The sequence below is a fragment of the Phaethon aethereus genome (assembly GCF_964289735.1).
Source record: "Phaethon aethereus genome assembly, chromosome: 3".
Taxonomy (NCBI): domain Eukaryota; kingdom Metazoa; phylum Chordata; class Aves; order Phaethontiformes; family Phaethontidae; genus Phaethon; species Phaethon aethereus.
In genome coordinates, this window is record NC_138576.1 from 2210355 (window position 1) to 2224065 (window position 13711).

General features: G+C 45.3%; 1 protein-coding gene across 3 annotated transcripts in view; it reads right to left on the minus strand.

Annotated features, from left to right (window-relative positions):
* Nucleotides 1-2873: 2873 nt before the first annotated feature.
* Nucleotides 2874-13711, minus strand: part of INTS9 (integrator complex subunit 9) — a gene marked incomplete at both ends in the record, with an annotated part of 69776 nt that continues 58938 nt past the window's right edge. For 2 of the 3 annotated variants that reach the window (XM_081997860.1, XM_081997858.1), the window contains 3 exons: nt 2874-3050; nt 4298-4435; nt 6699-6797. In XM_081997860.1, the coding sequence (XP_081853986.1) occupies nt 2874-3050; nt 4298-4435; nt 6699-6797 (414 nt within the window). Of the gene's footprint in view, nt 3051-4240; nt 4436-6698; nt 6798-13711 lie in introns of all 3 variants that reach the window. The other variant, XM_081997859.1, reaches the window with a different exon arrangement.

The window sequence follows — 13711 nt, forward strand, 5'->3', positions numbered from 1 at the left end:
CACCAGCTGCTCCCGTGGAGTAGCTATTGTGGCCAATACAGGCTTGTCTCACCCTTCAACATTTACGTATTTCCTTAATACCTTGAGAGCAGTAAAGCCTCTCTGTCTAACCCAACTTGCGGTGTAACAAGGCTGTGCTGGATGAGTACACTAGGAGGTCATTCTCCCCCGATACGGAAGGCTGGCTGGACTGTGTAACTTCAGCAAAGACAGCAAACCTCTCTCGCCTTCCTGCCCTCACACACCTGCAGAGTCAGAGAAACTCAGAGCTTGGTTAAATCTTTTTTGTCAGTGAATCTGCAGCCCTGTTACTGCAGGGCTCCGTGTCATGTAACCACATAAACGTCATAGAAACGTCCCCATGTGCCTTAGCACCCGGCTAGTTCAGCTCTTGGATTCTGGCTCAAGGGAATCTTCTTGACTACAGGTAGCTACAACTTGGCTCTACCCCAGCCGAGCTCTTCTCAACTCTTTGTAGCTGGCCTTTAATGCTTCTCGCTCCTTGGGTGATGGGACCTGAGCACTCAGAGCCCATTTACCACCAGGGAGTCACAGCTGTGCTTAACTGTACCCACGTGGCCTCCGACAGCGGTTTGGTGAGGGGAAGAGTCACAAGCCAGAGCCCACGCTGACCCAAAAGCTTGGTGGAGCCAAGCTGGGCAGGTCAGCCATGGTTCAGAAGCAAGGCATCACATGGCTGCAATGAGGGGATGGCGCTGGGGTTCGTAAGCAGCCATGAAGTGCTAGTTACTGAATCTGCTTCCCCTTCCCCAAAAGGCAGCATGAAAAATGGAGGAGGAATTTCAGGTTTGTGATGTGCTTTTGCTGTGCCGACAAACTGATTTTCCCTTGTTCTTTGCCCCAAAATAACCTCTTCATGGTGGATTTTTACACCTTCTGATCGCTCCCTGCAAGGGCCCTGTGACTCCTCCGTGGCAGCACGCTGACTCGGATTTCCTAACACTCGGTGGCTCGAGCATGCCTTCACCACGTGGAAACCACTGCCTTCACGGTCTGTGCACCAGCACGCGAGGGCACGCCGCTGGACTGCCCGTGCTTAGCCAAGGTGGATGCAGCAAGCGCCGACCCGCAGCCTCGGGTCTGGCTTCTTAAAGCAACAAGTGAAGTCTCCTATAATTATAAATGCAAATGAGAGCATTCACAAAATGAAGGCTCTGGAGCACTGGGATCAGTGCTGGAGCTGGTCTAGGTAACGAGACGCTCTCAAGGACTCACATATTGCAAGGCCCACTCTTCTCTCTCCTGCTGCCTCCTCAGCTCAGCTGAGTTTATCCTGTGGCCTCTCTGTGTTAAGAATAACCTTGCTGGAGATTTAATTACAAGGTAAAATATGTCCAATTATTTTATTCTATTTTCGAGTGATGATAAAGAAGCTGAGCTACTGCGAATGTTGTAAACTCTTACGAGGATTAATGTTACTGCAACAAGTTTTTTATCACGTTGATGATACTATTTCTCTCACGCCCATGACATACACACAAAGCGAAGGTATGGATGCTGGAGTCTGCACATCCAATCGAATAGAAATTCTTAATGTGTACAAAATGTGATGTGGAAACTGCAATTGCAAATAGTTTTTATTACAGAGCTGTTCTTCCACTGCCTTAATCTCCCCAAAGCTATAAACTGAAAGAGTAGTTATATTTTACAAATGTGTATATACATGCACAGGCGGATGTGGAATAAGCATGCAGATGCTTTTATAAACCACAGAACGTGCTTCCTCCTTGGCAGTCTCACTATGCTTTTTATTTTTAACACCAAATAAATACAAAACAATCCAATAAAAAACAAACAGCAGTAAATCTGAGAGATCGGTTGCTTTTAAAAGCAATACTATTAACTAAGTCTAGGCCGCAAATATATTATTTTGGGAGTGAAAAACCTCCCCAGGTCTGCAGTACGGATGGCTTTGTATAAATGACTCAATATTTCAACCAGGATTTGGGATTGTGGGGGCTGAAACGACAGGTTTTTGGAAGGTAGAAACAAGAGGCACTTAAAGGTGTTTCATAAGCATTAGGAGTTTAACTACTTTACGTACTTTTGAAAATATCTTCCTGAGATACTTCCTCCACTGATGGTGGAGGAACCCAGGAGGAACCAGTCTTCTGTGTGTCTCGGAGAAGACCCTAGAGCTAGGTGGACAAATCTCGTCATAAGAGGCGAGGGTGCAGCATCAATAATCACCTTGCATTGCCAAAGCACATAGCTTTTCCAAAATCCCTCTGCTTTTGCAGGAAATGGCCAGGCTCCTGCCACTTCCAAGCTATTCTCCACATCCAGCATAGCCCCCTTTTTCTATTTTTTATTTTTATAATCTTTGTCTTACCAGCTCTCTCATTCCTCTTCGTGCCAGTGAAATACACATGCACAATGTAGATGGAGGACAGACAGGAAACTGGATCTGGTGACCGGGAAGAAGCAGTGGGGAGAAAAAGAAATCTCCCAATATCTGAGGCCACTGTTTCAATATTCTTACAGAGCTTTCCCAGGTAAAGGACTGGGGCATACATTTCTGAGAGGCTAATGCAGAGAAATGTCTGCATCTGCACACAGTTTTACCCTGACCTGGTAAATGTACACTCTGTGTATTTACTCTGCAGTCTATATCCTGTAAGATTCCAACTCCTAATTTTACAGCACAGGAATCCCCTCCAAAGTATTCAAAAACTGGTTAAAAATGAAATTTAAAAAATATATAGATATTAAAAAATACTTCCTTGCTCCTCCATGAATGGAAAGGTGGTTTCTGGTCTCTTTGAATCAGGAAATTCTCTCTCTCCCCAGGGTCATCTGGAAAGCTCTTAGCTCTGAGGTGTCTCCTTGCAGAGCAGCATGATGTCCATGAGCTAAAATTTCTGCAGGAATTTGAGAACCAGGTCACGCAGCTTCACCCTCAAAGGTTCATCATTGTCGCAGATGATGTGTGTGGAGTCCTCCTCAATCTGAATGAGGGTTTCTGCCTCCTGGAGGAGTACGATGTGGCCCTTGGCTGTGTCCTCCACCTTCACGTCACTGAAACCATGCTAGACGTAGTGTTGGGGAGGGAGTAAGAGAGAGAGATGTTGCTACAACTCAGGAAAACAGGTAAAGATGAAAGACTAGGGCACAGTGGGGAGGAGGGGGAGAATGGCTACAACATACTGAGTGCCATTCCAGGTATCCTAGATCTCTGGGATAAGCAGAAGAAACATCCATAGGATAAGCTAAATATGACCCTCATTATGCAGATGGATAAACTATAGAACAGGGAGGGTAAAGCCAGTATTTTCCACTGCACCAGGTCACTGCAATTGCAAAATCTTGAGAGACAAAGAGGACAAATGGCTCCTTTAACTACAGAAATGACCGTCTGCTGACATGACTACCTCAAAGAAGATGATAGCGGAGAGCTACTGAACCCCAGGGCAAACCTCCTCACAGACAGTCCTGCCCTTTTTCCTGCTAATTTTCCTTAAGGAGTCATGCAGAACAGAGCTCCGCCGAGCAGTAACCAACTGCCTGCAAGTTCAGCCACCAAGCCCCCTGTCCTGCAGCTCCCCAGAAAGCTTCTCCATCAGTGGAGACATTTCCAGGAACACTTCTTCACTTGGTCACCTCTTTTTCACAAAACTCATAGGAACTTAAATACTTTTGAGACCTCCTCTCCACTGTTCAGATTTATTGAAAATCAGCTGATGAATCCAAAAGTTATATGGGGGAAATTCACCCACCCAGAGTGATCCCAAAATCTCTCTTTCCATGGGAAACCAGGAGAAAATGACGGGCATGAAGCCCCTATATAGAATCACAGAAGGGCTTGGGTGGGAAGGGGCCGTTAGAGGCCATCTAGTCCAACCCCCTGCAGTGAGCAGGGACATCTTCACCCAGAGCAGGTTGCTCAGAGCCCCGTCCAGCCTGACCTGGGGTGTTTCCAGGGATGGGGCATCCACCACCTCTCTGGGCAACCTGGGCCAGTGTTCTACCTCAGTGTGAAAAATGTCTTCCTTACAGCTAGTCTAAATCTCCCCTCTTTTAGTTTAAGACCGTTACCCCTTGTCCTATCACAACAGGCCCTGCTAAAAAGTTTGTCAGGACATGATTCCACACGGAACTATTCCACCTATGTTCAGTGCTGGGACACACGTTCCATGAAGTACTTTGCTAGCTCATTAGCCCTTCTCCATTTCAAGCTACACTAAAATGATTTTCCCTCTCTCTGCTAGCAAAGCAGCACATTTCTGAGATTAGTAGAAATCTGCTTGAACCTCACTTGCCACCAAAGACTTATTACCTTCTCGAGCGTCTGCACAAACTGGTCCACTGGAATGGAGCCGCTCAGCAACGGCTTCAAAGGTTTACACTCTGGCACGTCATCACTCACTCGCTTTCTCTTCTTGCTGGCGGGAGGTTGCGGAGGTTTTGGAGGGAGCTAATGGATGACAAGGCGCAGAGTAATGCAGTGAATCACATCAGCTTATTATAATTTAGTTGGAATAACAAGCACGTGAAATAGAAAAGGAATACTGATTTTGTTTTCAGTGACTAAAGAGGAACATTGCAGTGCTGACGGGAAGAGAAGAAACCCAGCAGCTCCACTGCAGCTCTGCACACACAAGCCACCATTTACAGAAATAAATGAGCAGTTTTAGTTCAAATCTCCGTCATCTTAAAATTTCTGTCAAATTCAGTTCTGCTCAAATTTCTGTCATCTTAAAAGGCATATCTGACTCAATTCAAGACTGAAGCCTTCTATTTTAGCATTCAAGTACTCTGTAATATTTTCTAGGAATCATGCCTTAAAGAAGTCAATGCCTTGAATATCACACTCTAGAAGATGCAACAGGTTGGGAAACAGGCAAATTCAGAGCAAGTAACTATTTGGGGAATGAGAAAAATGGGTAATTTATTTCTCACTGGCCTCAGAAAAGTGAGTCTTTAGGAAGAACTTGAATACAGACAGGGAGGCGCGAGAAAGGCTGCAGTGCCTGAAAAATCACTGGAGTGTGAGCTGGGTATAATTTGGTGCTGCTTCAGAAAGCTACCTGCCTTAACCCATCCCTGAGGCCCTTCTCCACTAGCAGGGAGGGGTAGCTAACCTAGCACTGTGCGTTGCTGCGCGGGCGGGCAAGGTGTGGGGTTAACCGGGCACGTCTGAAAGACCATTTCATTTCATGGAGATGAAAACCAGATTCTTATAAAAAGAACAGCGAGGAAATTATTGCGTAAAGTAAGTCCATGTGTCCTGTGCCAAGTTAGTTATGTCGAGGAAGTGTCAGCACTGGTCTTTCCCAGTGAACTAGCAACTCAGTCCCTGGGAAAAAGGTGCTGGGGAAAGTTTCTCAAAAATTTTGGCAAGACCATTTGCCAGGGATGTGTCTGCACAACACACAGGGAATTTGCCTGAGGCAACCTCAGTGCCTTGTAGCACCCTGTACGCTTCAGGTGACAGACTGGGCTCCTCTCAGATCTGTGTCTTTCCTGTTGCGTAGCATCATGTCTGAACCTGCTGCTGTGATGTCCCTGTGTTCCTTGTGTTTTTCATCCTTGGGAGAGAAATGCCACCTGCTAAGGCTCCAGTTCCACAAACCGTGATGCACCTGAGTCAGTTTACAAAACCCACCTTTTTCCCTGAAGTTGGTGTGCCTACGTGCATGTACCATGTTATTTGTGCATGAACCACTGACATGGTGGGTCCCAGGCTCAGCCAATACTCACAGATACCACAGTGCTGGTTTACCTCCATCCATATGGGACAGGTCTGGCATTTTAAGCCTAGGTCTAAGTTTATTTGGCATCAGGAATCAGAGTAGAGAAGGGAGTAAATGAACAACGCAAAGGAGGAAGCTGCTTCAGACCAACTGTATTTTAATATTTTGATTTGTTCAGTGTTGCATAGTGTGTCTAGGGAACTGACTCGGAAGAAGGAAGACAGCCTGTCTGCTCTGCACTGATATAAATCCTTAACCAATCTTTATGTCCCTGCATTAAAGACAGTACCATACTGGGCCCTCTTCCCAAGTGTAGTGGGCCCAGCCCAGCTCTACTGCCCAGTGGGAGAGGCAGCATCATGCTTCACTGAGTTCGCTGCATGCTCATGCATCAAAGGAGAAAGGTGACCAGGGCACCCACTGCTGAGCAGATCCACCAGACATCACCTCCCTCTGCATGCAGAGTGCTAAAAAGTGCCAGGAATTGCAGTGTCAGCCTAAAGGAGGCAGTAGGAAAAGAATGTACACTCCTACTTTGTAGAAGGAGGCACAATCTGCTCCTTGGGGAACAGGGTGACTTAAGGAAGGCAGTCCCTTCATACGTCTAATGTTTTAGGTCATCTCTCCCATCTGACCGTGAGTTCTAAGTTCAGGAGAGGGTGGCTGATGCTGATCCTGGTGTATGGGTTACGGAAGACAGCAGGAAGACTTGTAGCCTCTCTTCAGGAATAATCTCACTTCCCCTTTTATCTTAGCCAGGCACATGGTCAACGAAAAAAAGGGTAGAGAGATTTATTTGCATCCCACTCTCTACTCTAAGCGTAATTCCTCACTCACACATGCCAGGACAAAGAGTCTTGAGAATGACTCTGCTCCGGTGGGGAGAGAGGTGTTGGAGGGGTTGCCTCATGAGAACAGCTGGGGTCCCAGATGGCAGGAAACCCGGTGCAAGGCTATTTTTCTCCCTTTCCCATTATACTGTACCTGCAGCACATGTTTGTTGTCTTTAGTATGCAACACGGCAGAAACTGTTGCTAAGGAAATACCAGGCTTAATCTCCAAGGGCACAAGCGAATCTGCAAGCTAAAGCAAAAGAAGGATTTTGTTCAGCAAGTGATAATCTCAAAATTTGTATGAATCCAGCTGTGATTTAAATTGGCAGCATGGTATTTTTAAACACGGACTAATGAACTGTAAACACAAACCCACTGATACAATGGCGGAGCACTCCTCTTACCTGCTTAGCCCTCCTTCCAGCTCTTAAAGCTACTGACTTTCATACCCGTACCAGAGCAGCGTGTGGTTTTCAGTAACCAGGGCAAGTCTCAAAAAACATAACAATTAAAGAGAACCCTTGTTTAAAAAGACATCAACTACTTCATTAATAAATTTTGATTAGTAAAACTCATAATCTAATTCATCACTACTTACTATGCTTGTTATGTCAATGGACAATGAAAAATCAAAGCCAGTTTCCTTCCCGTTCCTTAGTGCTGTGGCATTCTGGCAGAATAGTTGGAAGAAAAGGGTTTGTCCTTAAAAACCCAATGGCTCTGTTGACTGGTTTGAAATTTATCCTTACAACACTGCATAAAAACCCTTCCACTGCCTTTTATGTAATTCTTCTCTGAAAGAAATAAAATTTAGTCTTGGTTCCAACTTTGAATTCAGTGGCAACCTCCCAAATCCTCAGCACTGAGGGTGTTGGCAGTGAATGTGGAGTGGGCAGTACTGCACCTGCTGAGATTTGCTGAAGTTGGCCAGCTGGGAAGCACCTCTTCCAGCCATGCTTCCAAAGGAACACTGCAGAAAACAGTGCTCATGAATGCAAAAAATTATCCCTTTTTTCCCCTCCACTGGAGTTCCAGATGACAATACACTGGACACCGGGTGCCCTGGAGTCCTGTCCAGGACTGCAGCCAGGATTTCACCCTGGATAAACAGGTACCTTCACACCACAGGGGCCTGCAACCCAAGCAGTTTCTAAGTATCACTCCCAGCCAAGCACGCTCCTGTTATTCACTGTGGACCTGAAGGCAAGGATGCATGAAGTGTGCTCTGTGTCTGTGGAGAAACCTTGCAGGTGCCTCACAAAACAAAAATGGGTAAGATTGTTCATGCGTTATATCACTGGATGGGAGGACTTTTCAGTTGTGAAGACAAATAACACCCAAAGGGACAGAATCTACCTGGCTGTTTTTCCCAACAGTTGTACCATCAACCCACTCAGACCATCGCCCCATTCCATGTAGGCAAAGCCTCTACAAGATGATCTTCATCTGAACTCCATTCCCTTTCATCTTCAAACACATGGCACCTCCAGCTGGAGCCATATATTAAGAAAAGCTTAACCTCTAGGTGACGGAGCTCTCTTGAAACTTCAGCCATCTACTGTAGCATCTCCATGGAGCAGAGTTCTAGAGAACCAGCTATGATTATTGCCCTGCCAGCAAGGCAACACTCGCTCTCTTTAGCTCGCCAGATGCTCCCATGCATGAAAAGCAGGCAGAGAAACTGAATGGATTTTAGAAAAACACGGTATATTCCCATTTTGGAAATAGCATACCTGAGGCAAAGGAAGATTAAATTCCAAAGGCCATCTAGTGAATTTTCAACAGGATCCAAACCAGGAGAGGGATAGAGCAGAAAAACTGAACCCTGCCACTTCTCAAGAAACTTCAGGTACCAATACTTCAGTGCCAAATACTCTGGTCTGCTATAAATTATGATTATGTAGGTGATCACTGTATTACTGCAAAGCTCTAATCTTTGTGAACACAGAAGCAACTGAACTTGACTTCAAAAAGCACTCGCTACTGGCCTAATCCTTTGCCATCAAAGGCAGCTCTTCTGTTGGCTTCAATGGCAGCAGAGTTCAGCTACTTCTAATAACTTCTGAAAATCTTACCTACCACTATTAAAGCTGCAGGAAGATTTTGGGAGCACCTCCTTGAAATAAAACAGTTGGACAGATATTTGTGTTGCAAAAACACAGACATAGTAAGGCTGAATTCAAATCCCCTAAAATTTTGCACCTATTCAGACTCAGTGAATCTTAGAAATCAAAATTTCATGGAGCAATTCAGATTGCTCTCTCTCTTGGACTCTGTTCAAGATCTTTAAAACAGGCAATTTGAATGTAGCCTTTACAGTTTGTTGCTGAAGGCTAAGAGGATGAAACTAGAATGATAATTATTGCTTCAGAATTCCCCTGGGACCTAAAAATAGTAACACTTGCAGCAGTGTGTTATGCTACACTTTGCTGTGGTTGAAGGCACTTTCCATTCCCACCACCTTCCAGAGGAGGATCGATACAAAATGGGCTCTAATGAAGAATACATGGCAAAATGACAAACACTGTAAAGAGAAAGATCCTTAAAAAAGAGACATGCTTAGAATCAAAGTCCTCTTCTGCCACCGAAACACTCTGATATTAACATTTATGCAGCTGTTAACCACACAGATGGTAAACAGCAACACTTTAATTATTAACAGTCAAAAAGACAGTAAGACAGAGATTCGTTTTTATTTTCTCTAAGATACTGCTTCATCTCACAGCCCTCTCCACATTGCAGCCAATCCTTTTATTACAGGAGTTCACTGACCCAAACCAAAAAGGTCATTTAATCACATCCAGTAATTCACCCACCAAGACCAGACAGCACTGCTATACTCCTTTCGACTGACCTCCTGCACACACAAATCACAGAACTCTTCCAAAATGCTGGATTAAAGAAACCCTTTTCAGAGAAATAGCAAATCTTGTCTATACTCCAGGTAATGGCAACTCCACCATTTCCTCTTGCAAGCTGTTCCAAACTTTAATTTTCCTTGCAGCTAGGAAACCATGTCTTATTTCGAGGTTGAATTTGTCCAACTTTCAGTTGCTGGATCTTGTTATGCCTTTGTCTGCAAGATTGAAAAGCCCCCCACTATGCAAGAATAAGCGCTTCTTCCTTCCAGTCATTATCACAAGTCTAATGCCACATGCTGGCATCAGGAAAGTCACGAAAGCAGAGACGCACGGCACTGAGCACTAACATCACGTTAATCAGTCCCCTGCCTACGGATGAGCACTTGGACTGCCTTAAGACAAACTTGTGTCTGTGTTTATGTGTACTGTGTATTTTGTTTTTTTTAAATCATTCCTGTAAAGGAAAGTTTGAAATGGAGACCAACCAAAAAACAAAAGTCATTGACTCTCAGTAGTCTGAAACCACAAGTGTTGATGTGAACCTTGTAATGGCTGAGGGAGAGAAGAGTCAGATTGGGAAGTTCTGCTCCCATGATCAGTTTTGTTCACCTACGCTCTTAGAGAGTAAAGACATTTTTACCATAAACTGCAGTTGAATCTTTCGTATGGAATTGCATTTTCCACAACAAAATGACTTTTGACACGTACTACATGAGCCCAAACACCGTTGTTGGCCAAAGTATAGTTGTTTATAAAGAACAATGTACACCAGGTTAGGTTACTCTGAAGTCTCTACTAAGCCTTCATAGAATCGTCATAGAATCACAGAAGGGTTTGGGTTGGAAGAGCCCTTTGGAGGCCATCTAGTCCAACTCCCTGCAGTGAGCAGGAACATCTTCACCCAGAGCAGGTTGCTCACAGCCCCGTCCGGCCTGACCTGGGATGTTTCCAGGGATGGGGCATCAAACACCTCTCTGGGCAGCCTGGGACAGGGGTTCACCAGCCTCACTGGGAAAAATTTCTTCCTTACATCTAGTCTGAATCTCCCCTCTTTTAGTTTAAAACTGTTACCCCTTGTCCTGTCGCTACAGGCCCTGCTAAACAGTCTGTCCCCATCTTTCTCCTCAGCCCCTCCAAGCCCTGGCAGCTGCACTAAGGTCTCCCCGGAGCCTTCTCTGCTCCAGGCTGAGCCCCCCCAGCTCTCCCAGCCTGTCCTCCCAGCAGAGCTGTTCCAGCCCTTGGAGCGTTGCTGGGGCCTCCTCTGGCCCCGCTCCAGCAGGTCCATGTGTCTCCTGTGCCCAGGGCTCCAGAGCTGGACGCAGCACTGCAGGGGGGTCTGCCCAGAGTGGGGCAGAGGGGCAGAATCCCCTCCCTCGCCCTGCTGGCCATGTGGCTTTGGGGGCAGCCCAGGACACGGGTGGCTTCTGGGCTGCGAGCGCACATTGCCGGCTCGTGTCCAGCTTTTCACCCACCAGGACCCCCAAGTGCTTCTTCATGGGGCTGCTCTGAATCTCTTCACCCCCCTGCATGTACTGATACACTGTACTGATACACTGTACTGACGCAGGTGGGGGACCCTGCACTTGACCTTGTTGAACCTCATGAGGTTCACATGGGCCCATTCCTCAAGCTTGTCCAGGTCCCTCTGGACGGCATCCCGTCCCTCAGGCGTGTCAGCTGCACCACTCAGCTTGGTGTCCTCTGCAAACTGACTGAGGGTGCACTTGATCCCACTGTCTATGTCGTTGATGAAGATATTAAAGAGTACTGGACCCAATACGGACCCCTGAGGAACACCGCTCATCACTGATCTCCATCTGACATTGAGCTGTTGCCCACTACTGTCTGGATGTGACCATCCAACCAATTCCTGATCCACCCAACAGTACATCCATCAAATCCGTATCTCATCAGGGACAACTCTCCATAGACTTAACAGGCAGTCACCAGCCAAAAATCCTCTTGCAGGCAATGAAGAGCTGAACAGTGACTGGGGATGGGATCTGAAACTCCTATTGTAAAGAGGCTGAATGGTCAGTGATCAAAATCAGGAAAGGACCAGAATTTTAGCACACGTGGTCTTGGTCCTACGGAAGACCCAGGGACAGACATGCATAGATAAACCCTAACCAGTATTTTAATGTCCAAGTTGCAGCTATACTGGCAGTGGTGACTACCAGGGATTTCTTCCTAGGTCTTTGGGACACCTCTCCAAACTTCTCCCTTTTCCCTGTTCCCCTCCAAGTTTTACAAGTGCCACAGTTTTCAGCTTACACTAGAGAGGGTGCAGAAGACTGACCCAGCAGGGAGAGGTGAAGTCTGAGTGGAGTGAGGTGAGCTGGATCTTCACCCTCTAGGACTGGAACAAAGGGGAACAAGCAGGAGCACAGTAAAGCTGACCAGTAATTAAAATCCCCTTAACTTTTAAGATCTGAAATTCACTGATTCACTATATTATAGCATGTGTATTTAAAAAGAGACACAGTTGGGTTTTTACATCAACATTAAATGTATATTTTCCAGATTTGCAAACTGTGCATAAATGTATGATCTCTGCATTAGAGGTAGGAGCCAGAGTTGCAATTCTGGATCAAACCAAAGAAATTAAAGACATGAAGCAGAGGTGTGAAACCAGTAGGTAAGGGAGACTCATTATGAACTCAACACATTGCAAGTCCTTAGAAAAAATAAAGAAAGCATAAAGTTGCAATATATTCCTTGGGGCAGGGATGAGTTTTGTTCAGTGCTTGTGCAATACCTAGTGCTCAGGAATCATACTGAGGGGTCCATTACTCATGCTACTATACCGCAATAATATAGTAAAGGGAAGGAAAATTTTAAAAAATCATCCAAAGTGGATCACATGCAACTAACACAACTTCTGAGAGAACTGGGACAGCCACAGTCTGTGCTTCATGAAGCACTAGCAAGATACCACATGTGAAATTACAAATTTCACATGTGGTATCTTGTGAAAGATAGTCCTGAGGTGGGGAAAATGCTGGTTAAAGCAAAGATATCCCCAGATAACTACTGGGCTGTTGCTGCAATTCCTGAAGGGTCAGTCTTGAGCCTACTCCCATCTAGTTTTTATTAATGACCTCAGTACAGAATGAAGAGAGTGTTCAGAAGGCCCCACTGAAGTTTGTAGAGCCGTCCTTAATAGAAAGAAAGATCAGGCTATCATAGAAGAAGAACTAGATGACCTCAAGAACCGGAGTAAGAAAAACAAGATGAAATACAATAGCATGAAATGAAAGGCCAGGGACTGGGCTAATACTGAGAATTTCTGCTGTGAGCTGGCAGCTGCTGGAAATGACAGAGGTGAAGGGTCCAGGTTTATTAGTCCATCCCATGAGAACTGAGAGTCACAAACGTGACATGGCCATGAAAAAGCTAAATGCAGCTCCAGAAAGTATCAGGTAATTCCAGCAGAGATAAGGTATTGCTATTATATTGGTCCCAGCAAGATCTCACCTGAACTACTTGTAAATTGTGGGTAATTTAAGTTGAAGTAAGATATACTGAAGGGTAGATTAGGGCAGGAGAAGCTGTCTTGTAAGAGGGAACTAAATATCTTGGCTTTTTTAGCCTGGCAAAAAGAAAGCCAAAAGGAGAATTCTTATTCTTATTCTACATAAACACCACAGGGAAAATATCAACAAAAGGGAAAGTCTATTTATGCTAAAACATGATGTTAAGAATGAGTATGTGCAGACCAACCATGAATACACATAGGCTGGAAATTAGGATGTTTCTAGCCATCAGAGACTGCGGGGGTTTGCACAGCACTCTAGTGGGAACAGCAGGGGCAAAAGTCTTCACAATTTGAAGCTGGTGCCTTACATTTTTTGAGGCACATTATAAACACTATTACTAACTGCAGCTGGGTTCTGGCCATGTAACCCATGAGGGCACTTCTATTTCTAGGTGGAAATGATTGCTTACAGCCTTGGAGCTTCCCAGGTATGAAGAGATTCCTACCCAGATATTAGGCCCTAAAAAGGATACAATTTCTATGCAACAGAAAAATATCCTCTTCCAATTATTAGAGAAGCCCAAAGATTTTAAGATCTGCCTGCCTTCAGAGGGAGTCTACCAGGTCCTAGTGATCACAGTTTCACAGAGGTTTTTACAATAACCAGTCCTCAGAAAAATCTGAACTGAGAACAACCTGCCTATCATCCATCCCTCCACTTACCTTGCTACTCACACGCATCAAATCCAGTTTCCAGATGCAGAAAAGCATCTTCCCAGTGTACCTTTAACAGGTAAAGAGTGCCCAAATATTCCACATGCTTAA